Raw genomic sequence first — 23,864 nt, 5'->3', positions numbered from 1 at the left:
GTTAAGTGTCTTGCCTAAGGACACATTAGACATGTGGCTGCAGGAGCCGGGGATCAAACCCTCGACCTTCCAGTTGAGACGACTGACTCTACCACTGAGCCACAGGATGGATCTGACTGGATATTTTTGATGTTTGATAACCACAGATTTCTCACAAACTGATCGTTCACTTTGCCGTCTGATTGTGAAAGTGTCAACTGCTAACACTCTAACTGCACACGGAGAGTCAGAAACAGGTGATGCACTCTTCAGTTGCTCCTCTCGCAGGCTTTACCTGAAGTGAACTAATCATTCATAAAGCTGTAGTGTAGTGTCGCTACATTTTCACACCTTCAGTTGGATTTCTAAAAGTTTACCACCACCACTACAGCACAGCTCTCATCTGGTGCCGACGATGACTCATCCTCAGTGAAAACAGGATCTCAATGTAAGCTCAAATCATCCTTTAGAGAGTTTATAAACTCATGTTGAATCATCTTTAACCGGAGTATCCATCTCATCGTGTTGAGCTGCTTATTTAAAGTAGGAACCATCCTAGTATCACCTGAACATTTACAAACATCTTTGCATAAATCTCTTTTGGTCGGAGGGAGGAGCGGCTCATGGCCACAGAGACAAAAAGTTATGTAGGTCACAGGATCCAAGGACTCAAGGCCTTTAGGTCGTGCACCCAATTAGCTTAACATGATGGCTGATGAATAAAGCTGAAAGTCTGATGCAGAATTAAAATCTAAATAAAGGGGCGCCGGTAGCCTAGTGGAAGGCACTCCATGTAAGGAGGCTTTAGTCCTTTAAGCAGGTGGCCCGGGTTCATGTCTGACCTGTGGCTCCTTCCCCGCATGGTCAACCTAACGACAGACTGAGAGCTGGAGCTGAGGCCTTACATTTCTAATCATCGTCCTACCTCAGTCACGGCTGATGTGAGTCTGAGGTGTCCTCGGGGTCGTCTGCAGGAATCTTCACCTGAACAAACGATAAAACAAACATCATTAAACGCTTGGCTGAAGTTGATTGCTTGTCGTGTATCATGAATAGCATTTATTTTAATAACTGAGCTTTCTCACAAATCGTGGATATATGACTGTCCCCCTGGTTATGAATTAAACACAACTGAAAGAAAGTAACGTTTGACATTTCTTAATGAACGACGAGATGCTTTGCAAAAATATTTTGCATACACGTGAGACACAAATTAGAAGATCATTTCAACTTCATAGTGGTAAAATGGACTTGAGCTTGTGTGGTTCGTTTCTAGTCTTCTGACTACTCAAAGGGGTCGGTTTGGTTGTTATATTTTTATTTTGTGATCTAATCTCGTGGATGAACTTGTGAAAAGCAGTTTAAAAGCTTGTTTGTTGCTGAATAATAAAGAAAGAAACCAAAACACTCCACCTGCGTCTATCGCTTTAGAATATTCTTAATTACCTGCACAGTAATATATATTTACACAAATTACAAAATCCCCAATATTCAGCGCAGGAAGAGGCAGAAAACACTAAGAGCGTATTTGAAGCCTCCGACTAAATCATCTTTAAAAAACATAAGATGCAGAAAATATATGCACAAATATATAAAAATGAATAAACTGCATACAGTCACACTGAAAGACGTAAACAAAACAGATAATGTGAATATTTATGTGTGAGTGTGCAACATCGAGATACTAATTGTTAGGTCAGGGCGCCCCCGTGTGGCTGACAGTGACATTGCAGAGACTTGTAAAGAACATGCATCATATCACCTTAGTCATGGCTGATGCTCTGTCTCTCCTCGTTGTGTTTTGGGTTGATGAGCACGAAACTCCTGCTCCAAAAATTGAGAACGAACGTCAAAACCATCTAGTGTCTTAAATGAAAGGTTCTTAGCATTTTCAGTAGATAATTTACCTCGTATTTAACGCTTTTTTTCTGCGTCATCCTCTTCGATATACCAAAATCCATCCACAAATTAGAGAATCCAAACATCTTTTACATACCGACGAAGGAAATGGGACGAAAGAATATCTTTAAACAACAATTATACACAATTAAGATGTGTTTATTAATTCGGCATACTTTAAACACACGTAGATGTCAGAACTTTGTGGTTAATTTACCTTTTTTTTTTTTGACTGAAGGAGCCGTCTTTAAATGCTGTAGCTCAGCGATGGCTAGAGGACCGAGGAGCTACATATCCGATTTAGGTCATCCTAATAACAAGTGGATGGTGGGAACGTACCCCGAATTCACCGAAGCACTGTATTCATGTTTAAAGTGTCTTGTATTGTGACTTTAAATATATTTATCCATGTTTAAAACACGGACTAAATCGTTACATTAGGCAGCTCACTTGAGCTTTATGGTCACACCGCCACCGTGCGGACAGACAACATCATTGCACAGAAACTATTTTTCAAAGTAAAACACATTTCAAGGAGATTGTATAAAAAAGTTTTATTGACAATGCAAAATATTAAAATTTAAAACATGTAATCATTATAGGGCTCCTCTACACTTTTACCCACTGTTGCCTAAAAAACAAGTCAAGGTTTCCTTCAGAAGATCGAGCACATTGGAATAAAATTATTCAGTGGGTATCAAAGGACATAATGCTGCAAATTCAAGTGGTGGATTCTAGCTGATGACGCTTAACCACAGAGGGACGCTTACCGTTCACAAGAGATTTACAAGTAGAAAAGGGAGAGTCATAATAAATATAATGCTTCTGGTTATGATTGAGTGACGAGTTTGGTCCTTGAGGAAGAAGACAGCACCGTTCTGTGTGTGTGTGTGTGTGTGTGTGTGTGTGTGTGTGTGTGTGTGTGTGTGTGTGTGTGTGTGCCTGTGTGTGGATAAAACCAACAGTTCAGGCACTGCTTGTCTGCTCCGTCTTCACACTGCCAAGGAAATAAAAACATGTCAGCTGACCAAAACAAACATTTAAAGTGTAATTGTTAATTAAAACAGAATGTATTCATTAAAGAAAAAAAAAACGTTGAGGACGTGTTTGTGATGTCACAGGTTTCTCACCTTTTTAAGTCTGTCTTCTCTGCGTTGTTGTCCTTTGTCTTCTCCTCCTCTTTGATTTCTAACAAAACATTTAATTTAAAAAAGTCATATTAACAAAACGTATCAAACGTGTGGATCAACTCCTCACTATCCAGAACTCTCACCGGGTTTCTTCTCCTCTCCTTCCTTCTTCTCTTCAACCACTCGAGGCCGCTTCACTCCCTTCTTGTGATTGGCCACATTCCTCCTGCCTCCCTCACCCTCGTCTTCAGAGTCAGAAAACTCCTCGTCACAGGCGATCCTCTTATCTGTAGCGCGGACTGTAATCACCAAACACACACAGGTCAGACATGCTGCAGGTAAAGACAATAACTACCACAGGTGATACATTTTCATTTGATTAATAGCCCAGACTGAGGGTCACTGCAGCAGCTGATTGTCTATTGACAGATCTGACTGTGAACTCCATCCATTCATCAGCCATCACAAATATCACTCTCTGCCTGTCGGTAATATCAAACATCATATACAGCTGCTGTATGATCGACACGGCTCTGTTACTTTTTACTGCATGTTTTATATTTGAGATTGTTTATTTCATGATCAGACACCGAGCAGAGAGGATGTGAGTACAAGACACGATTCATAGGAGGCAAATATCATACAATAATATAATATCATACATTTTGAAAAGAGTGCCAAAGACGCCAACAGCGCCTTCCTGGAAAGTTGAAAGATTTTCAACTTGATTGCTCGGAGCGGCCGCACAAAAAAGGCAGAGTGCTCGGAAGAAAAGACGCTGGTTTATACGCTTTTTCTCCAGCCGGCTCAAGAACGCTCTCTACTCATTGAAAACAATTGAAAAAAAGACTCTGGCGCTCAGGAGGACTTGACGATGTCACATTTTGTGTTGATATCACTTCAAACATGTGAGGATGTTTTAGCAATATCAATCAACAGAAGAGCAGGAAACAGCGAAAAAAAACTGCTTAATCTAAAGACTCCTTTGTTAGGAAAATAAATTAAATTAAAATTCCTTTCATGGGAAATATATTCAAGATTTTTGAGACACCTCTACAAAAACAAACATGTACGGTATGCAGAGGTGAGAAATGTTCGGGTGTCTTTAGCTAGCTATTAGCATGGCTAAAGAACCGTTCCGACCAACTGAAAGACTTACTGGACAGGCGTTTGTCAGGATCCTCCGTGTCCTCGTCCACAGTGTCGTCTGGGATGGCGTCCTCAGGGATCGCCTGCATCTGCACTCCGGGAGCGTGAGGCAGCATCCGCAGGTTCTCAAACAGTCGCTGCCTAAACATTCACATTCAAAAAAAGCCAAAGCATTCAGGTGAATACAGAGCCATTTGAATATCGACAAATAAATCTTCTTCTCTTAATTAAACACTGCTTCAGCTGACGGAGATTTTGTAGATGTAGAAAATAAGTTGAGGAACCGGTTCTGTTCGGTCAAATGTTTGAACGTACTTGATCTTGTCCATGTACTCCTGCGTGTTCTGGTTGGTCATATTGGAGGGGCTGATGTGCAGCTTGAAGTCAGGCCCGAAGTACTCAAAGTAGTCGTTGTACGGCAGCTCTGCAATAGAGACGGCAGTGAGAAAGGGAAGCAAACAGCTGAGAGGGATTTACCCCTCCGCAGATAAAAACAAAGTGTCAAATTATCTGTCGTTGGGGATGAAAAAAAGCAGCAGTAACACATGATTCAGTGAGACTTTAAAACCTACTGTGATTCCCCCCCCTGTCTTTATGTTACACAGGCTCAGTGGAGGAGACATTCTGCTGACTCAGCTCGCTCAAAGGAAAAGGTCAGGATCAGGTGCTACTTCTCCAGAGGGGGAGTTGTATCATACCAACTTCAAATACCCCGTAGAGCTCCACCCACAACACCCACAACACCCCTACTTTAAAAGTTAGAGAGGGAGAGGTGGAGCAGGTGAAGGACTGCAGACGTATTAAGATGGTAGAGCGCCCTTCAAGTTAAAATAGCTTACTAACATTTTAAAATAATACAGTTATTATTCATCAAAAATAGTCAAAGGAAAGCTTACATTTTAGGTTAATCAAGGGCTTAAAGTAGATCAATTATGATGATCTATATTTCAATACATACATAAGATGTTACAATGTTTGATGTCAATACTGAACCTAAGCAATGTCTTTTTAAATACAAGATAAACAGTTGTTGGTGTAAATCCTTGAACCGGTTTTTCCTGTTGCTTGAACGAGACATTAGGAGAACTTGGGCGAGATTTGGCCTGAACCTGACGTCAGGTTCTGTCGACGTATCAGAGCAAAGCTGTAGGCACACCCACCCCAGCAGCTCTTTCAGGGACACGCCCACCTAGAAGCTCACCCAAATTCCCCTGTGACTGCAAACAGAGCTGATCAATCAGAAGAATGTGGCCACGTGGGGAAACAGCAGCTGAAATTAACAGTTTCAATCAGAGGCTGAAATGAGGGCTTTTACCGACGATAAATAAGGATTTTTTTTTTAGCTACACATGTTGCAGCACTACTCAAAAGGTGTCCCAGACTGACATCATTAATGATTAAAGTGAGGATAATAGATCTATTTAAAGGGCCTGAACACACCTGACAAAGGTTCAGAGGGTTGGAAACGTTGGGATTGTTTGTAATAAATTGGTGATTGGTTCATCAAGGGCAGCAGATCTACAGGAAGGGTCCAAAATGAGACCCTGCCCCTCACCACTGCCACACTGCACATTGTTAGCACCATCTCTACTCTCTGCATGGAGACAAAGTGAAGTATGTGTAACCATTTCTATTTGGAGGTACCATCAGGGATGTCTGTGTCCAGAGCTACAGCCGTCTCGTAGGTCCAGCAGCGGGCCACGTTGCGGATGGTGTATCCTCCTCCACCCAGCATGAGCAGCGGGAGATTGAAGGACTTCATGTACTCCACACACTTGGCGTGGCCTGGTGAATACAAAGAGGGCAACCATTAAAAACCTCCAGCACGGCTCATAACCTTCCACCATGTTAAGATCTTATCTCCTGCGTTTTGTGTACCGCGGATGGTGAGGTTGAAGCAGCCGAGGCGGTCTCCTGACAGAGAGTCTGCACCGCACTGAAGGACCACGGCGCTGGGCTGGTACATCTCCATCACCTTGGCCATCACCTGAAGAACAACGGCACAAAGTCACACTTTGAGACCGGGTTCATCCCCTTTGTTGACAAAAGAACACAGGCTCTAGCTATGATCAGAGCCTGTGTTTCAGCTACAGGCTGATCAAACAATTAAGTCACTGACGTTACCATGACGACAGACTGTATTACAACAAACGACAGAGTCAGAATCTCTAGGTATCAAACATATGCTTAGCTGTTTGCTGTGAGGTGTAAAGAGAGGTTCAGAAATGTTCCAGCATCACACTCACAGGTTTGAAGATTTGCTCGTATGACTCGTCATCGATGCCGTCACGCAGCGGGAAGTTGACAGCATAATATTTGCCTTTACCGGCTCCGATATCCTAAACGGAGAAGAGAATCATAGATGATGTGTTGTGACCTTATTTCTGCCGTTATATGCCTTTTTTCCTGAATACACACACACACACACAAATTGGATGTTTTGTTGTTTCCATGCCAACAATAGTTTCTTTGATGCTCACCCTGAGGTCTCCAGTTCCAGGGAAGTACTCTCCGTATTTATGAAAGGACACACTCATGACCCGGTCTGTGGTGTAGAAGGCCTCCTCTACTCCGTCTCCGTGGTGGATGTCTATGTCGATGTACAGCACCCTCTGGTGGTACCTGGAGTGAAGTGCAACACAGACACAGCTGGTGTCAACAGGACTCTATCTTCATGAGATATATTCTGCTACTCAGCGCTCCGTGGTGAAACGTATTCTTTCTAATCCTGTGCTTACTTATTGAGATACACTAACTGACTCCATGTGAAATGTGTGAAACTCACTTAAGCAGCTCCAGGATGGCGAGCACGATGTCGTTGACGTAGCAGAATCCAGAGGCTTCAGACTTCTTGGCGTGGTGAAGTCCTCCAGCCCAGTTCACGGCGATATCCGTCTGCTGTCGGTTTAATTTCACCGAGCCAGCTGCACGCGACAAAAACAGGTTTGGTTTAGTCAAATCTGTCAGATTTGAATGAATAGTCACTCACTGATCATTTATATGAAAAACATTACTAAACGACTACGTTCAGAAGACTTCTCCCTCAGATTGCAGCAGCTACAGAATGAGCTGAAATGACTGTAGTTCAGGTCTTTGGCTGAAAAGAATGAATAACCTCTAACAGTGCTGGTCTAAACACTGGAAAGTTTAAATTACCGTAAAGTCTGGAATATAGGTCAGACCTGTTTATAAGATGCAGTCTGTTTTACGGTAACTTCTACCACAGGCTGAGAGTTCAACTACGTACTGTAGCAAGAAGGAGTGCAAACTGCACAAAGTGAAAACAGATGTTACTAAAAAGAGCGACACAGACGTTTGGCTTTGTAGACTTTGCTGAGCCTGGTGGAAATCATCACACAGGAGACCTCTGAGAGACCCCCAAAAAAGGCAGCATCTTATATTCCAGATTGTACTGTACCTTTAAGAGTTGTAATACGACACAGAGACTTCACCCTCTAGAAGCTATTTTTACATGATAGCAAAATATTATTTGTATGTGTACTTAGACTTGTCTTTTATAATTTATACCGAACAAGGACGAAAATGTGTTTTCTTGACGCTTACCAGCAGATCCACCAGCGGAGAGCTGGCAGAACTCAAACAAGCCATCGAACACGGGACAGTCCTCTCCAACGTTGACTGCAGAGTGAAACATAAACATGAGGGTTTGTGGATCTTCTTTGGTCAACTTAATAACAAACAACTTCTGCAAAAGTTCAGCACATGAACAGCTGATGAGGCCACGGACTACTTACAGCGCTGCATCTGCTTGCTGAACTCGGACATGTTGTCTGGCCGGATTGATCGCAGAAACTTGATGTAGTCATCACTGTGGTATTTGGTCATCTCCTCTGCAGTGGCTTTGTGTGGTCTCTGAAACACATGACAAAAAAAAAGAGTTGAAAGGAAAACTGGAGGAGACATCTAGAGCTACGTTTGTGCTCACAGCTCACACGCAGCGGGGATTAAAGGAGGTGATGTAATTATTAAGAGGTTAAGAACATACATAGATCTCCATTTTCCTGTAGAGTCCATAGTTCAGCAGCAGGTTGTGAGTCATCCTGATACGATGTGGTTTCATGGGATGTCCTTGTCCATAGTAGTAATTTCCGATGTCACCTGCAAAGAAAAACATGCACTGTTAAAGAATGAGTCACAAGCAGAAGTGTGTGTGTGTGTGTGTGTGTGTGTGCATCATGTCCTCCATAGTAAGAATAGATACTACTACTATTTACTACTGTGACAAAAAAAACCTTTAAAGCTGACAAGTGAGATAAGTCCTGATAAATTTTAATCACCTGAAAGGATATGCTGTCCAGGGAGAGAAATAAATAATACTTTACAAAAACAGAAATGTCTGGGATCTTCTTCCTAACGTTATTAATCCAACCAGGGGAAATTACCCTCTGTTACTGAGACATGCTACACACACACACACAGGCTGAGACACACACACAGGATCCTGTGGACATGCACTGATGGAGAGATGTCAGAGTGAGGGGGAAGTGAACTGGCACCTCTACAGCAACCAGACTAACTTCCAGACTTGGTCCTTGATTTAGTTCCCAAGTCCCTACAGACTGAGTTACTGAGCACTTGCATGTCCTCAAAAAAAGGTAATTAAAGACAGAAATATCAGAAAAAGCAGCCTTTAAGAGGTTTTTCGAGGGGTTCTCTCCACTGACTGTGCACCTCAACTATAAGATGCATCAAGTATGTCACAGATTTAAGTATCTCAATAATTCAACGTTTTATTACACTCATAGGGTAAGTACCTTTAACAACAAGTTTCTTTCTATATATACTCTCAGTGATGTCAACACTTCCCGTTAATAACAGCCACACCAACATGATGTGAGTGCATCATCTCCCAATTTATCCTGACTCCCCTCCCCCGTCTGTAGCTCTCAGCCCAGATACAACTGGATCCTTCTGAGGACAGAAATCCTCAAAACCCTTCAACCCCTCTTTTTTTTTTTAACCCTTGTGTAAAAATAAAAAGACTGACGTGAGATGAATAGACTGCAATTCTTTTCTTATTTGACAAAACAGTTCTTGATTTAGTGTTGTGGACATAACATGCAGTTAAAAAGCTACATCGTAATATATTGTATCGCAATTCTCAGCATATCACAAAAGGTTTAAAATCGCAACAGAATGGTATCGTGTCTCGAGTATCGTGATAACATCGTATCGTGGGGACTCTGGTGATTCCCACTCCTAGTAGCTGGTTGTCTTGGTTACAGGTTTCAATCTCTTGATAAAAGGATTTTGTGAAATATCAGTGGAGGATTTGAACGGGGAAATTTACTTCCAGAACCAGAGCTGCTGAAAAAGTGATCAGCACTGTCGTTTCATTATTGGGGGAGATAGACATAATATTTAGTGTCAGTAAATCATCAATATGTTTGCAGAGAAACTTCTGCCATAAAAGACATTTTCACACAAAGTAAATAAAAGCCCAGGCTATAGTTTACAGTAAAGTAAATATTCAGGACTGCAGAGGCAATTCAGCTGCTTTTCTGTCTCAATTCTGTGTAACATTGTCTTGCGTCCAAAAAACTGAAAACAATCCTGTAAGTTATGTGGTCATAATGATTGCTTGTGTATTACGTCTTTACATAAACCTCTTTAAGAAGAAGCAAGTAACAAGCTGGGTCATTGTGACGCCATTAATTCACACTTTTTGGCACTGCTTCATTAGAAATCAGCAAGATCAGCATAAACCCTGACTAACTCTGCCCTCATGGACCCGACCTGCAGAGTTCACAATTATTCAATTAATGAGGGAGGGTCTCACACATTAAGTTACATCAGTTAGGCTTGAGCACATTGTGCGTTAAATAGTTACAAATGTTACTTTAAAGCTGCACCTTTGTCTATTTAAGTGTTAATGTCGTCGTTGTTCGTGTTTATTCCTGCAGGTCAAATGTTAATATGTGGCACAGAGCCGGAGACCCGGATGTAACTAGTGCTCAAACAACAAGTGTCTGCGTTACAATGACGAGCTAATAACGTCTTTTCATCTCACGTTAATATTTAGACCTTCGTTAGCGTTCATTTGTGCTCATAAATGTGTTTTTAAACCAGTTTTGTTGCAGTAGTTCGCACCGCAGAGGCCATCCAAGCGACGTCCTAGTGTTAGCCGTGAGCTAGTTTGTGCTAAGCTAACCACCGTTCATTCAGCAGCTAACCTGACCAAAGTTCTGCTAACCGGCTAGCATTAGCATGTCAGACAGACCCGGATGTCCCGTACCGTCGTAGTAGTAGCAGACCTTCTTCTTGGTGCCACCCGCGGTCGTGTAGGCCATGGTTGGAGCACTTTGTCACAGAGTTGGTTTCAAAGAGCTTATGGTAGGATGGAGGTGAGGAGGATGGAGGACGGCATCAACACAGGAAAACACGACGGAGCGGCGCGCTGGTGAATGGGAGGCGGAACCGTCTGCAGCTGGGCGGGGGGCGGGGTTATGAGGTGACCCCTGACCCTGGGACCCGTGACAGTAAAGTGGAAATACTAATACACAATGAGTGAATGAATAAGCGGTTTCTGCACATTGTGGTCAGTATTGGGGTGGAATTACACATTACATTTTTTTTGACACGTATAGGCTATAAGGAAGATTAAAAGCTGTTTTAGAATATAATATAATAGAATTACTTTATTGATCCCAAACTGGGAAATTGTGGCCTTACAGCAGCAGCTTGTCCAAACACACAATATTAGCAAAAAACACAATGTTAGCTAATTTAAACACAATATAATATTAATACAAAGTAAATAAGCACTAAAAATATCAAAACTATGAATGGAAATGTATACAACCAGGATTTAACTAAGCATTACTAGTCTTAAATAGGTTAATAGATTAAATGTAAATGTGCAAAAATAGAGTCGTAAATGGACAGTATTGACATAGGGAGATGTGCAATCAGTGATACTATAAATTAAAGTGCATGAGTGTAGAAAATGAGGGGGTATTCCTATGTGGCGATTCTGTCTGTTGGGTCTATATGCAAAAAACAATAAGGGGGAGCCCTCAAACCTGTGTTCCTCACCTTTATGTCTGCCACTGTCCGACGCTTACTCCTCTTCCTCTTTTTTCCTGTTTCTTTTTCTCTCTCCTATAGACGGATAATTCCTCTGAATTTTTCTTGGCAAAGTTTAATTAAGAAAAGTTGTTTTCCACATTCATGCAATGCTTAGCAGGACAAGGAGCATTAGGGCTGTCAGATGGGGCCTCCTGAGGGAAGTTTTCTACTGTTATTGCAAAATTTGCACATTTTTGGCCACTGCTTTGGTTTAAAGCTTGTCCGCCCTCAGGGGCCCCCAGGTAGCTGCTTGCCTTGCCTGTTGACAAACAGCTCCTCTGTACACAAATACACTCGGATTGGTATTAATTTATTTTATTTGGCAAACAAACTGTGGATACGTTTGTATATTAGTTGTACATAAATGTGCACTTATTTCCGGAATAAGCCTATTATATAGCCTATATAAATTTGAGTTCTTCCTACTCTTTTTTTAAGACACTGTTACTTTTGTTTTGTTTGTTTTTTATCATCTTATTTGCATTTTTGGTTTCATTCATTCATGACTGAGGGAAGGACAGGTGCAAACCCAGACATTTGTCTATTCCAAAAAAAAAAACAAATGACCGACTCCACAGCACTGCTCCAACACAACACTAGGTGTCAGCATCAACTTTGCCACATTCTGGACTTCCATCATCCACAACCAGTGAGACTGCCTCACTGCTTAAATCATTTACAGCCTTTGTGCAGGTAGGCAATCATTGCATTGTAATCCTGCAATGCACTTGATTCCTTTAGAGACATTAAGGTCAGAGGCGAGGTTTCCTTTTCAAGCAAAGGTTCATGGCTAATGTTAGCACGTAGCTTCACATTGCAGGTAAATATACACAGGATGACCGTGATCTAAAAATGCGTATGTGACATTAAAATAAGAGTATTCTCTTTTTCTCTATAATAATTAAATAACTTCAAGTCAAATACATATACTGTAAACACATTTAATCGACATTATCTGCTCCCTTTTCCATCCCAGATGTATAATTCTTATTTATTTGGTGACTCTTATTGGAAGATTAAGGTTTCACAGGAATAATAGATATAAAACTCTGCAGCGCAATTAGATTGAATGTTGTCAGATGGGGCCCCCTTAGGTAGGTCTTCTACTGTCATTGCAAAATGTGCACATTTTGAGCCGCTGCTGTCCCCTGCTGGCCCAGGGCTCCAAGCAGTTTCCTGCCTTACCTGTTATGTTGACATGTAGCACCTCTGCAACCAGGATAGAGTTGCAATAATAGTTAATGACCTTCTTGTCCAAATATGATCACTTCTCGCTTAAAAAAAACAAGATGGTGACACAACAAATAACAACTCGGGCTCCAAATGGAAGTCCCTAACCCTTTGTGGGTTCAGTTTCAAAGCTAAGATGTTTCCCAAAACCTTAAATGACTCCTTTCACTCCAAGCAAGCAAGTAATTAGACAATAAATCAGATGACACGTGTTTACATGTTCTTTTAATTTCACCTTTTGTAACAACACACTTATCATACAGAATGAATATTTGCACAGAAACAGACAATTTCATCATAGAATAAACAGTCAGTTTGACAGCAATCATCACTATGGCTTTTTGCCCGGTGTTTTGCAAAGAAATGAGAAGCTGTAAAGCCCTGATTATACTTGCTTTTTAACCAAGCCTATAAATGCATGACATCAGCCTCGCGTATCCTGCTGTGGTTTGTGTCCTCAGAAATTAACACTACGCGTCCGCGAAATTAGTATGCAAAGAACCACTGGGAGCAGTGTAGGGTTGTAAGGTGATTGGACTGGATGTGAGACCAGATAGCTGCTACAAGAATGCCAGAAAGTTTTGAAGAAAATGTAATAGATCTAGGCCGCAACTACCTGCCTGAACATTGGATAAACCTCCTTGAATGTCACCATGTTCGTTAACATTACTCCATGCAAATCCAGAATTTCTGCTTCAGCGTTTTACGCAGTCTGTTTTATGTGGGTTTTCCCTCCAGAGGAATCCTCCAGTAAAGTTAGCCACACACGAGACGATTTTCAAATCTTGTGGCGACCACAGGCATAAAGGACAGTTTCATTTAATTTCCGATTTTTTATATGATAATCCTCTGAACGCAGACGACAAACACGAGATCTCACAGAAACTCGCATTATTAAATGTGACTTCAGAAGAAAAACAAATATGGAGGACAATCAACATCGTCAGCTAGCTGTCCTGCTATGTGTTCTGTTTTGCAGGAAAATGAGAAAAACAATACGGGTAAAATCCTGGCTAAGAATCCGGATTATGTGCCACTTTATACGATTTGCAGCGCGAGCTGAGGGTGAGTTGTCAGAGTGCGCAACATCAGGTTGGTGACGCTTCCAAGTCTGCTTGTTCTCATTGGCTGCTTTATGTATTCTGTCAGAGGCCGTCTGACCAGGAATCGTACATTTTAAAAATGTTTGATATTTGTGATTCCAGATCAAGGAGGATCCAACTTCGATCGGCCATGCCCCCCTGGTTGTTATGCCTCAAACTGTGTAATTTGTGGCTGGCTTAACACGCGTTGTACATAGGCAAGTATGCAAACATTTACTTTCACGACGCAGCCAGTTGTCTGTGCATACGCGTGGTTCAAAAGCAAGTATACTTAAACCTTAAGTGTCAAGGAAAAGACATACTTACATTAACAACACAAGCTCAAGTCTTTAAATGCTTTAAAGCTTTTGTAAATGGAGTCGGGCTTGAAAACAGAATCAGCCTGTTCTGATCTTCAGGATTGGGTTTTGGGAGGTCACCATCTAATGGATTAATTTCAGCATGAATTCAAATGAAACGTGTTCAAAAGTAACTGAATGAAGAGCCAACTGAAATTACTAATACATGAGTCTACAACGCTGTAATGGTGTATTGATTGCACATGCAGTTTTGGTCTACGAAACATAATGGGGAGAAAATGAACAGTTTTATTCATAAAACGTCGTTTTTTTGTCGTCTTTTATCATGACCAAAGCATCACACTTAAAGCTTTTCTTAACAGCATGAATGTTGGTGTCTGATGGACAAAAATAATCTCTGTAGTTAATCACACAGCTCAGCTCTTCATGGGAACACTGACAGACAGGTGAATTCATTTTCAAATATCAAGTGCTTTAAAGTGACCCTCTTAGTCAAACCGTTAACTGTTTTGTTTGTAGTTTTACACACGTTAAAAACAACCTTACATCTGGTTCCTTTTTTATATTTGGTCACATTGTCATTCTTGTATTAAATTCAATCAAAGTGCTATTAATATCTGCTGAGATTTGTAGCTTGGCGTTTAAAAAAACAACACCACCAAACCATGGACTCCGACTGGAGGAGTCCAGATGTCGTCATGGCCAGTTGAATGTCCTACCGGTGATCTGATAAAACTTCTGATTGAAGGGGTGGAAGAACTTCTGCAGTTTGGTCACCACTGACAGGTCCACCTCCGGGTGGATGCGGCCCTTGCTGCCTGCCAGGCACTTGTTGAAGACAATGTTAAATCGCAGACAGTAAAATCCTCTGGTGGCGTTGAAGTACAGGTTGTACTGGCTAATCCTCGAGGGGAGGTTGAGGAAGCGTTCGACCAGCTGCAGCTCCGGCAGCGGGTCCGTGATGAGGCGGTCCCCGTCCACGATGTGGAACTGCTCCACGGGAAAGTACTTGAGCCAGCGCTCCAAATGTTTGGTGTAGATGCTGGTCCGCACCGCTTTGTACTTTGTGTTCACCTCGCAGGTGTTGGAGTCGATGGCCAGCTTCTCAAACTTATGGTAGGTCTTGTTCTTGCGCTCCTTGCCCTCCAGGACTTGCGTGTAGTCGGACACGGCTCTGGTGGTGGGCTCGCGGACAATGATCAGCAGCTTGATGGAGGAGTTCATCTTGAAGATGCGTTCAGGGACCTCCTCTGTGATGAAGTAGGCAGGGCTCTTCTCAATGGTGATCTGATGAGGGAAGGAGAAGGGCATCTTCTCCCGGTACCAGTCGATGCCCCGGGCGTAGTTTTTGTCGTTGTCAAAGAAGTGGATCTCCTGCGAGGCCTTGACCACGGCCGGGTGCAGGTTGAGCATCTCCAGCAGGGCTCGCGTGCCCCCCTTACGCACCCCGATGATGATGGCCCGAGGTAGCTGCTGGACCAGGTTGTGCAAGCGGATTTGCTCTTTGGTAGCATTGCCCTTGCGGAGTTCGTGGAGCAGGCCACGTTTAAACTGCAGGGTTCGGAGAGGGATCTGCTCCGGCTCAGGAGGGGGCAGTCTGCTCTCAATGGGGCAAATGGGCTGAAGCCTGGAAGAGACAAAAAAAAACACATCTTACTTACTGTATATCACAGCTTGGACTTTCTTTATAAATATATATATATAAAACTGGATTGAGTTAACCTTATCCGGGTACAGGCAGTTAAAGGAGCAATATGTAACTCTGACTCCTAAAACAGGTACTGCAGTCCAAATTCAAAACATTGGAGACAGCTGTCTCCCCCCGCCCCCTCCTCTCTAGAGTTGATGCTCGAACAGGTCATCATGTGGTGGACACTGTAGCTTCAGTGTTTATCCAGCTCTGCATCAGTCTGTAAACCTTTCTGTGTTCTAACCTCTCTCCATTTGTTCCATTTGAACGTAACCAAACAGGTTAGCTGTAAAACATGACTTTGGTTTTCTTTTAGTTTGTGACAGTGAGGACTCACCTATCCAAGGTCCCAACCCTGGCCACCAGATAGAGGACACTTCCGATAGCGAGGCTGCCCAGAACGAAGAGCTTCTGTCTCAGCAGTGCCTGCTGTTTGAATAGCATGGCCCTCCATCAATCTTCAGGACTGCGTCTTCAGCCTGCAGAGAGCAGAGCACATAAAGCACTAATCACCAGGGGAAGAGAGACAGCCTAATGTTTATTAACACACACTCAATCAAGTCTTACAAGTGATTAAGCCACACTCACACACGCCGGGAAAAGTGCTGCGGCGCTGTTAGAGGAAATGCTCAGCCACCGACCAGCACTTTGTTACATTTATTTATTTATTTCTGCCAACTCCAGAGTCCGATTGGATCGAAATGTAGAGGCGTGCTGTGGGGGCCGGGATCGAGACTAGAATGTGTTATATGAAGTGTGAGTATAGCTTAGCATTTTGGACTGTTGGGCAATACACGTCTGTGCAAGTTGGATGTTTACAGACTAGTCACGGACTTCATTTAGTATCATGTTCCATCCATCCATCCATCCATTTTCTTCTGATTATCACGGTGGCAGCAAGTGCAGTTAGTCAGCCCAGTCTTCCCTCTCTCCAGCAACGTTTTCCAGATCCTCCTAGGGGATTCAGAGGGACGCTCCCAGGCCAGACGGGAATATTAATCCCTCCATTGAAACTCTGTGGCTGGGCTCAGCCTTAGAGAGAAGGTGACTCGGACATTTGGGGGGGGGGGAGCTTGGAGTAGAGCCGCTGCTCCTCCACATCGAAAGAAGTCAATGGAGGAAGTTCGGGCATCTGATTAGGATGCGTCCTGGACAAATCCCTTTGGACGTTTTCTGTGCACGCCCAACTGGGAGAATCAGATCCAACCTGACCAAATGTATTTGTCTTATTTCTATAGTCTCATTACCACTTTGACCTGAAAAGTCCAGATTAGCATCTTATTTCAAGACATTCAAAACAAGAAAAAATCAGTCCTGATTGAAGAGTGAGCTGACATTCCACCATGAATGTTATACAACCGTACATAAGAGAGAAAATACAACAATGCCAACATGCAAACATTCAAGACCAATACAAGTATTTAAGTTAACTTAATTTGGGGCCCAAAGTTGGCTTAAAAAATGTCTCTTGGGTTTCTTCCTGACCTTGTTACCAGTACTTCAAAGCCTCCCTCTCTGACAATAACAGGTACATTTAAGGTGCATTTAAGTTTGAGTAATTTACTTGCATCTGCAAACCAGAGTATGACCGGTTCAGTCACATTATGCTCTATTACAAAAGGCTGAGCTGCACAATAATACAGCCTCTTAATGTTTACCATAACCAATAACGCAGGTCATCCACAGAGCGTCTCATAAAACAGAGCTCTCAACCTCCATGTGACCCGAAAACATTTCACTCATATTGCCTCATGATGACTTCTGAAGGAGAAATCGCAGTTTCATCAGTGTGACAAAGCAGAAGCATGAAGTCAGTTAGCCAGAGGGGCCGCCTCGCGTGTTTGTGGAGTCCCATTTAGAAAAGAAAGGTTTTTATTATTACAGTCTGTATCTCTGAACCAAGCAGGAGCTATAAATCCAATTGTTTTTAGAGGAATAAAGTCTGTCCCTCCTAGAGGGAAGGGACAGCATATTTCAGGCCATACGATTATATAGAAAGCATTTACTGTCATTATACAATTCAGTTAGAAACATTTCACCTTTAAGTGCACAGACATTCAGGCATACACAGCTACAAACTAGTTGCATGACTGCTTTTGAGTTATAACCACTCTTACAGGCTTCTGGTGCAAACATAAAGATAACAGTTCAGGATGTAAACTCCTTTGTCCCTCTGAAGCCTGGCTCACTCTGCAGGATAATCGGGCTGATTTGAGCTCTGATTCTTCCTTCCTGACAATCTCAGGGTCGCACCCGACTCAAGGCTGCCTGGACCCAATTCTCTGTTCGGATTATCTTGTAGTGTGAGCGGTACAAAGATCCAATCTTAACAGCCCCGATCTGCCTGACGATGATCAAGGACTCCCCAATTTATTTCAAACATGTTTGATATTTAGAATTTAAAATCTTGACGATTACGTCATAAAAGGGTCCGGCAGAAGTTTTGTGTGACTACAATATGATCACACGAGACAAGGGAGACTGTAGTCATGGCGACCAGCAGCAGGACGCAACCCGGCGTTTCTTTCATTTTTTAATTTTTTTTGGTACAGATCATCAGTGCAGCACTTTTCTGAACTTGTATCGATATATCTACGATTGTATCAACTTTACTATATCCTACAACAACCTCCACTTCCTTCTCTTTCATCAACCGCTGTTCGTTGGAGTTTTCAAATGAAACTTTATTGACAATTGTCAACGCTCCGTCCCAATTTCACTCGTACAGTGTGAGCTCTACGGCCGTGCCCGACAATCGGGTCGTTCAGTGTGAGCTGACATGCCACCCCGACTTTTATACAATCAGGAACAAATAAAGTTCTAATAATGCGTGTTAACCAATATTTTTATTTGTAAATGATCGTGATTCAAATGTAATTTATTGTGCAGACCAGGTTTAGGCTGAGGAACCCTGAAGCTGTAAGTTTTCTGTTGTTTTTTTGTCTTTTTGTTTACTTCAATCTTTCTTCATTTTCTGCCCTGGGTCCAGTTCCTTTTTATTCGAACCCTGAGACACCATGACTGCTGTGCAGAGTTAAAGGCCTCAGACATGGCAATCTCAGTTTGCTTGAAAAACGTTAAAGTCTCTGCTGGAAAAACAACTTGTTATGGTTTTAACAGCTAAACAGTCAAAGTCTTTAAAATGGAAACTCCTTTGGGAGCCATTGACAGAGTTCCCATTGACCTACAGAGGTCCATAGCCTCTCTCTCTCTCTCTCCAGCCTCTCCTCTGTTAGACTAATGAATACAGAGTTTTACTTGCTGCTTGTTCTTTATGACTTATTTATAAGCAGACACAGAAATTAATTGTTAGCCATGTCAGGGAGCTTCAGCCTGAACAGCTGTGCACTGAGACGCAAAAGGGTTCCCACACAGAAGCATCACTAATGGAACATTTATTATCAGGCTAAAGCCTCAACTTTAGTTTACAGAGCTTTAAAAGATGAATGTTGTTCCAGCTGTCAGGCTGGGTGTATGTCTGCATGGAGTACTGCATCTTTAATCATACTAGAAAAATGAAACCCACTTTGCCTAAAAAATTATTTTACTCTAAAATAAAAAATGCAACGCTCCGTGTCCGCCTAGCGTTTTTTTCCTGGCAGGAAGTGCTCACTGTGCGCTCCGGAGCGTTTGCATGAAGAAGTTTTGGGCTGAGCTTAAAAGCACTGCACGTCCATCCTGTCTCTATGACAACAGTCTGTTGACAACAGCCGCTGTATGATCGACACTGCTCTGTTTTTTACCGCATGTTTTATATTTGAGAATTTTTGTTCCTAATCATGGAGCGATAAGGATGTGGGAACAACACACTGATTGTATGATGGAAAAATATGGGGAATATCATACATTTAGAAAATACTTTGTGTAAAACTTTCTGTAAAGTTGAAAGATGGTCGACTGGAAGTGCACGGAGCGGCCAAATAAAAAAGGCAGAGCGTTATGAAAAAACGATGAGGCGCTGCGCTTTTTCTCCAGGCGGCTCTCTCCTCATTGAAAACACATTTTAAAAAGATGCTGGCGATCAGAAAGAAACACTAGGTCTAACATGGGGTCTAAGGTGTATCCTGAAGGGAAATGTATTTATTTAGTCTTTAAAAACTGATTCTCAACTATGGTTATCTAACAGAAACTCATTTTTTTTGTATTTACTGTAGTGCTGCAAGACGGAGAGATGTTTTGCTCAACATCCAAAGGGGAAGCAGCATCGCTCAGTGAGAAATCAAAATGATGACAATATTTCTGAGAAATGTTCAGTGAGATGTAATAAGAGCAGATTTCCACAGCAAGGGAAGCCCAAAGTGTAGAGAGGAGAGGCTTTGGATTGATTTGCTCTGTCAGAAACAGTCAGTGGCTACAGGATAGCAAATCACAGAATCAAAATCTGAATCAAATCAGTAAAAAAAATTCTCAGCAGCGAGATGTTTTTTTCTGATGGAGCCTTGTTTACAGTTTCACAGCTACAATCAACTGTGCTCATCCACATTTCACCATGTTTCCCTAACACTAATATGTGTCTCTAGTCTGTCTACAAACCCCTAATGATGAGAAAAGTCCATCCTCTCCGTCTTCTGCCTGCTCCACTTTTCAGAAAATGTGTGCTCAAACAGGCTGTTTGGAGATTTTCCCTTTATGACGTCACAAAGGGCAGTAACCCCTCCCCCAGGTGGGTGACACTCCCACAGCTAGGTGTTTGTTCTGCCCTCTGAGTCTGACTTCTCACCGTAAACAATAGGTCATGGAGCGAGAAAGATCGAGACACCCAAGCCCTTCCAGAGAGGGGCGTGGTCAGACACAACTCATTTACATATTTAAAGGTACAGACACAGAAACAGCCTGTTCTGAGCAGGGCTGAAATAGAGGGGTTTATAGACATGATCAAATACAGGATCAGAGTGGATTTAGAACAAGAAACTTCACACACATGTTTTGAGGAGCTCAGAGACTTATTTAAACTGGTTGAAAAGGAGGATAACATGTCACCTTTAAGTGTAAATCATCTCAAACTTTCCCTTTAGTTTGAGTCCACCTCAGAGTAAGATCACCCTCCTGTGTGTCATTTTTAATTTCCTCTAATCTCAGCTCCAGATCATCCTGCCTCCCTCTTTGTTTACAACACATTAATCATTTCTGATTGACACCTGTCATGTTGAGTAATCAATCCATCATGTGCTCACAGACTCATCAGTGAATGTGTTAAAAAACTTGCAAAGAAAAAAGTCTTGAAAAAAGAAGACGCTGAGCGATTAGAGAAATGCTGACTGGCCTTTTGTGTGTCATTAAAAACAGTGAAAAGTGTTGCTGTTTACAGGCCTGATAACAACTATAATTACTTTCTAAACATTGGAACAAGAAATATATGAGTTTGATTAAAAAAAACAACAACTCAGTGACACTGCACAAAAAACATGTGCGCTTATTAAGGCTCTTGCTGTGCCGTGCTAATAATCTGCATCGCTCTGTTCTCATTTTTAGAGGAGCACACAAGGGCACGGGTAAAAATAGACGCCTGCAGCTGAGTTCTCATTAGATATTTTCCTTTTCTGTTAATTCACATACCAGTGGGAACAGTGGAAGACTTTCAGATTCCAGTCTCTAGTATTTAAAACATTTAACACACACACACACACACGGTCTAAACTGAGCGGCCCGGGGGACTCAGCAGCAGATTTGGAAACTGTGAGATGATGTGACAGGAAAACCTTTGTTGGGGACGCCGTATTGTGCCAAGATTCATCAAGTCACATCAATGTCACAGAGACAGCACAGACAGAAGAGTCACTGACACGTATGAGTGAGAGGAACAATGTTATGAGGAAGAGTATGCACTTGGTGGGGACGACTGTAGTTCATACTTTCAGAGGACAAAGGTTATGTGTGAATTGAGTGCAGGGCCAGTTTGGTATTTCCTCTGAGGTCAAATTATACAGAAGAGTGGCAGAGAGAATCACTCCCCTGATTTCTTGCCAGCCTCGATGTCATCCTTTGTTACTGGTTTGATCGAGAGCCCCCTAGTGGAGGAATTTACACACTGTTCCTTTAAAGATTAATATTGTGGACAGGGAGAGCAGGAGAGGAGCTATACAGGTCCGACTCGAACATGGGTCGTCCGCTTGAACGACTATAGCCTCCGTATATGCGACGCGACCTAACCGCTACGGCATCAGTGCCTCTTATGTAGGACTTTTACCAAATGCATGTTCAGACAGTAGAAGAAGAAAAAGCCGAAGACATAGTTTATTAATCCCAGAGGGGAAATTAAGTTAAATTCAAGTCTCTCAACTTGATTGGGATCAAGTGCAGCTTTCTTTCTGTTCACAATATTACGTCCTGATGAGAACACCTGCTCAGAGCCCACAGAGGTGTGGCACGTGCAAATATTTGCGAGGCAACTTGGAGAGTTGCGGGTTTGTAGCGACCCTGTGTCTCTCCACCAAAGCAGTGGGTAAATATCTGCAAAGAGACGAGTCCCTCTCATGTTAGTTTGCATCCCCTGAGTCGCCTGGTTTTGCTGAGAGCGTCCTCTGCTGGATTAAACTGCAAACTACTTCTGATGGGCTGATGGACAGTATATTTTAAATTTGAACGGCTCATTACAGTTTGAGCGTGAACTTTCTCCCCCAGGTTCCAATGAAGGTTTGAGTTTAAAGTAAAAATTGACGGTCCAAATGGACATACACTTAGAGAGTTACCAAGCAGTTTTGGGTTTCGGCGACATGCTCAAGGCCAACTTAAAAATGCTCATGAAGTGAGTTTGCACCTCTCCAGCAACAAAACCCTCTTCCATGCTTTGATCCGACTGGGACCTGAACCAACAACCCCAAGCCCTTACAGACTGAGCTACAGTCACCCAAGAACAAGATCACAAAAACAACAGACAGCCAACAACAACAAACTAATGCATCTAATAATCCTGATTCCTGACCCCCAATGTCCACATACTATGTGCGCACTGCAGTCTCTTGTTGTCCCTGTGCAAGAATGATATCCATTTAACATAAAATACTCCGTCTGTCCTGCAAATGTTTACCTGTGACACTAAAATAGATGAGAAATGAGCGATGACTATCGATCAACAGATCTAATTTGTTTTCAGTCTGCATCAACATTTGGATCCATTCCCTTAAAGAGCAGCTTTGACTGTCTTTGATTTCTTTTAGGCTCAAAGTTAAAATGTAATTATTTGAGATAATATCTTAGTTTGTTTCTGCAAAACTTTGCAACAGAGAAGGTGACTTCAGTGTCATACGTATAAAATACATAATGGATAAAAGTGATGAGAACAAGCCCCCTGTTGAAAACTCTGCTATATTTGTGGACTGTGGGTTAATGTGAGTGATCCACTCCTCATCCTTTATTCGTGGCGAGAGCTGCCGAGTGACTATAAACGGCAGTCTTCAGCATCTTCACACATTTTATCCTGTGACAGAACTGGTACACACTCCAAAGACCGTCTGCAATCAGAGACCATGTTCTCCTCTCGTCAAAGACATTAAAACATGCCGAGGAAAAAACAAAGTTAATCATATGCATTTGTGCAAAAAAATAAAAAATCCTAACAAATCCAAATCCAAAGACAGACAGAGACACAGACAGAGACACACACAGACAGACAGACGGTGGACTGTAGCTGTGTGTTCAGGTTCGAGTCAGCTGGGGACATGATGGAGGGAGAAGAGAGAGGGCAGAACGCTGATGAATAATTCACCACTATGTGCTTTATTATTGTTATTGATCTTTGCTTATGCTCCAGGGAATGATTCCGCTGTTCAGCTCGGAGCTCCGCCCTCCGCTGACCTCCTCTCCATTCCTATATAACAGGCGTCCATTTTGTGATATTACACCTCCATTATTTATTGCCCGTCACTGCAGATCCTTTTGTCTCCAGCTCCACTCTGGCATCGTCTCATCCTCTGCCGCTGTGTGTGTTTTATAAAGAAGCATGAAGGTAATAAATACAAACATCCATTGATAAAGTACTCCTATATGTCTGCTTGTACATTTCATTCTATAATCCACCTATGCTGAACTTCTTCACCATGCCATGCTTTTAGTCATTCTTTTATGACTTTAAGAAAGCACACAAAGCAAAGTTCACACAGTCTGAGATTCAGTAGCTGGTCCAACATAACCACAATCTCAAGCCTTGTTCACACATGCACTCCTGGAAAAGAGGCAGACCCTAACTCTCCTACTTGTCACTGCACCTCAAAGCGGGAAAGTGTCAGTGTGGGGCGGGAGGGGAGGGGAGGGTCTTAGGAGGCTGGAGATGACGTCGAAAAGAAGACACAGAAATGGC

At 42.4% G+C, this 23,864-nt stretch overlaps 2 protein-coding genes and 1 long non-coding RNA gene across 5 annotated transcripts in view; all 3 read right to left on the bottom strand.

The window, feature by feature from the left end:
* Positions 1–2,077, bottom strand: part of LOC136182694 (uncharacterized) — a 40,613-nt gene extending 38,536 nt beyond the window's left edge. The window contains exons 1-3 of the long non-coding RNA XR_010668745.1: positions 1,887–2,077; positions 1,742–1,803; positions 905–963 (exon numbers count right to left, since the gene is read on the bottom strand). This is a non-coding gene — a long non-coding RNA (uncharacterized lncRNA). The remainder of the gene's footprint in view (positions 1–904; positions 964–1,741; positions 1,804–1,886) is intronic.
* A 340-nt stretch (positions 2,078–2,417) lies between these two features.
* On the bottom strand, positions 2,418–10,606 carry LOC109986112 (histone deacetylase 2). 3 transcript variants are annotated; one of them, XM_065963523.1, is made up of 15 exons: positions 10,414–10,606; positions 8,164–8,276; positions 7,913–8,030; positions 7,722–7,796; positions 6,943–7,081; positions 6,638–6,779; positions 6,404–6,496; positions 6,036–6,144; positions 5,802–5,942; positions 4,473–4,581; positions 4,168–4,298; positions 3,152–3,307; positions 3,009–3,066; positions 2,820–2,875; positions 2,418–2,787 (listed from the first exon to the last, which is right to left on the bottom strand). In XM_065963523.1, the coding sequence occupies exons 1-14, from the start codon at positions 10,466–10,468 to the stop codon at positions 2,845–2,847; spliced, it is 1,470 nt and encodes a 489-aa protein (XP_065819595.1). In that variant the 5' UTR covers positions 10,469–10,606; the 3' UTR covers positions 2,418–2,787; positions 2,820–2,844. The 3 variants fall into 3 exon arrangements, with proteins under 3 accessions (XP_065819595.1, XP_065819594.1, XP_020492329.1); XM_065963522.1 differs by having other exon boundaries at positions 2,418–2,783; XM_020636673.3 differs by having other exon boundaries at positions 2,418–2,875.
* Positions 10,607–12,681: 2,075 nt separating this feature from the next.
* The window catches only part of LOC109986113 (heparan sulfate glucosamine 3-O-sulfotransferase 5), a 78,720-nt gene continuing 67,537 nt past the window's right edge, over positions 12,682–23,864 (bottom strand). Inside the window, exons 3-4 of the mRNA XM_020636674.3 lie at positions 15,906–16,047; positions 12,682–15,505 (exon numbers count right to left, since the gene is read on the bottom strand). Coding sequence (XP_020492330.1) covers positions 14,575–15,505; positions 15,906–16,012 — 1,038 coding nt within the window. The 5' untranslated portion in view covers positions 16,013–16,047 and the 3' untranslated portion in view covers positions 12,682–14,574. The remainder of the gene's footprint in view (positions 15,506–15,905; positions 16,048–23,864) is intronic.

Source organism: Labrus bergylta, chromosome 15 (assembly GCF_963930695.1).
Source record: "Labrus bergylta chromosome 15, fLabBer1.1, whole genome shotgun sequence".
Taxonomy (NCBI): Eukaryota; Metazoa; Chordata; class Actinopteri; order Labriformes; family Labridae; genus Labrus; species Labrus bergylta.
This window is presented reverse-complemented; position numbering and strand designations above follow the sequence as displayed.

Coding starts and splice junctions, on each gene's coding strand:
- LOC109986112 (XM_020636673.3), bottom strand. CDS start 10,468: ATGGCCTACACGACCGCGGGTGGCACCAAGAAGAAGGTCTGCTACTAC. Junction 8,031..8,163: donor ACAGGAAAATGGAGATCTAT/GTATGTTCTTAA, acceptor CATGTGTTTCAG/AGACCACACAAAGCCACTGC. Junction 3,308..4,167: donor TCCTGACAAACGCCTGTCCA/GTAAGTCTTTCA, acceptor TGGTGATTACAG/TCCGCGCTACAGATAAGAGG.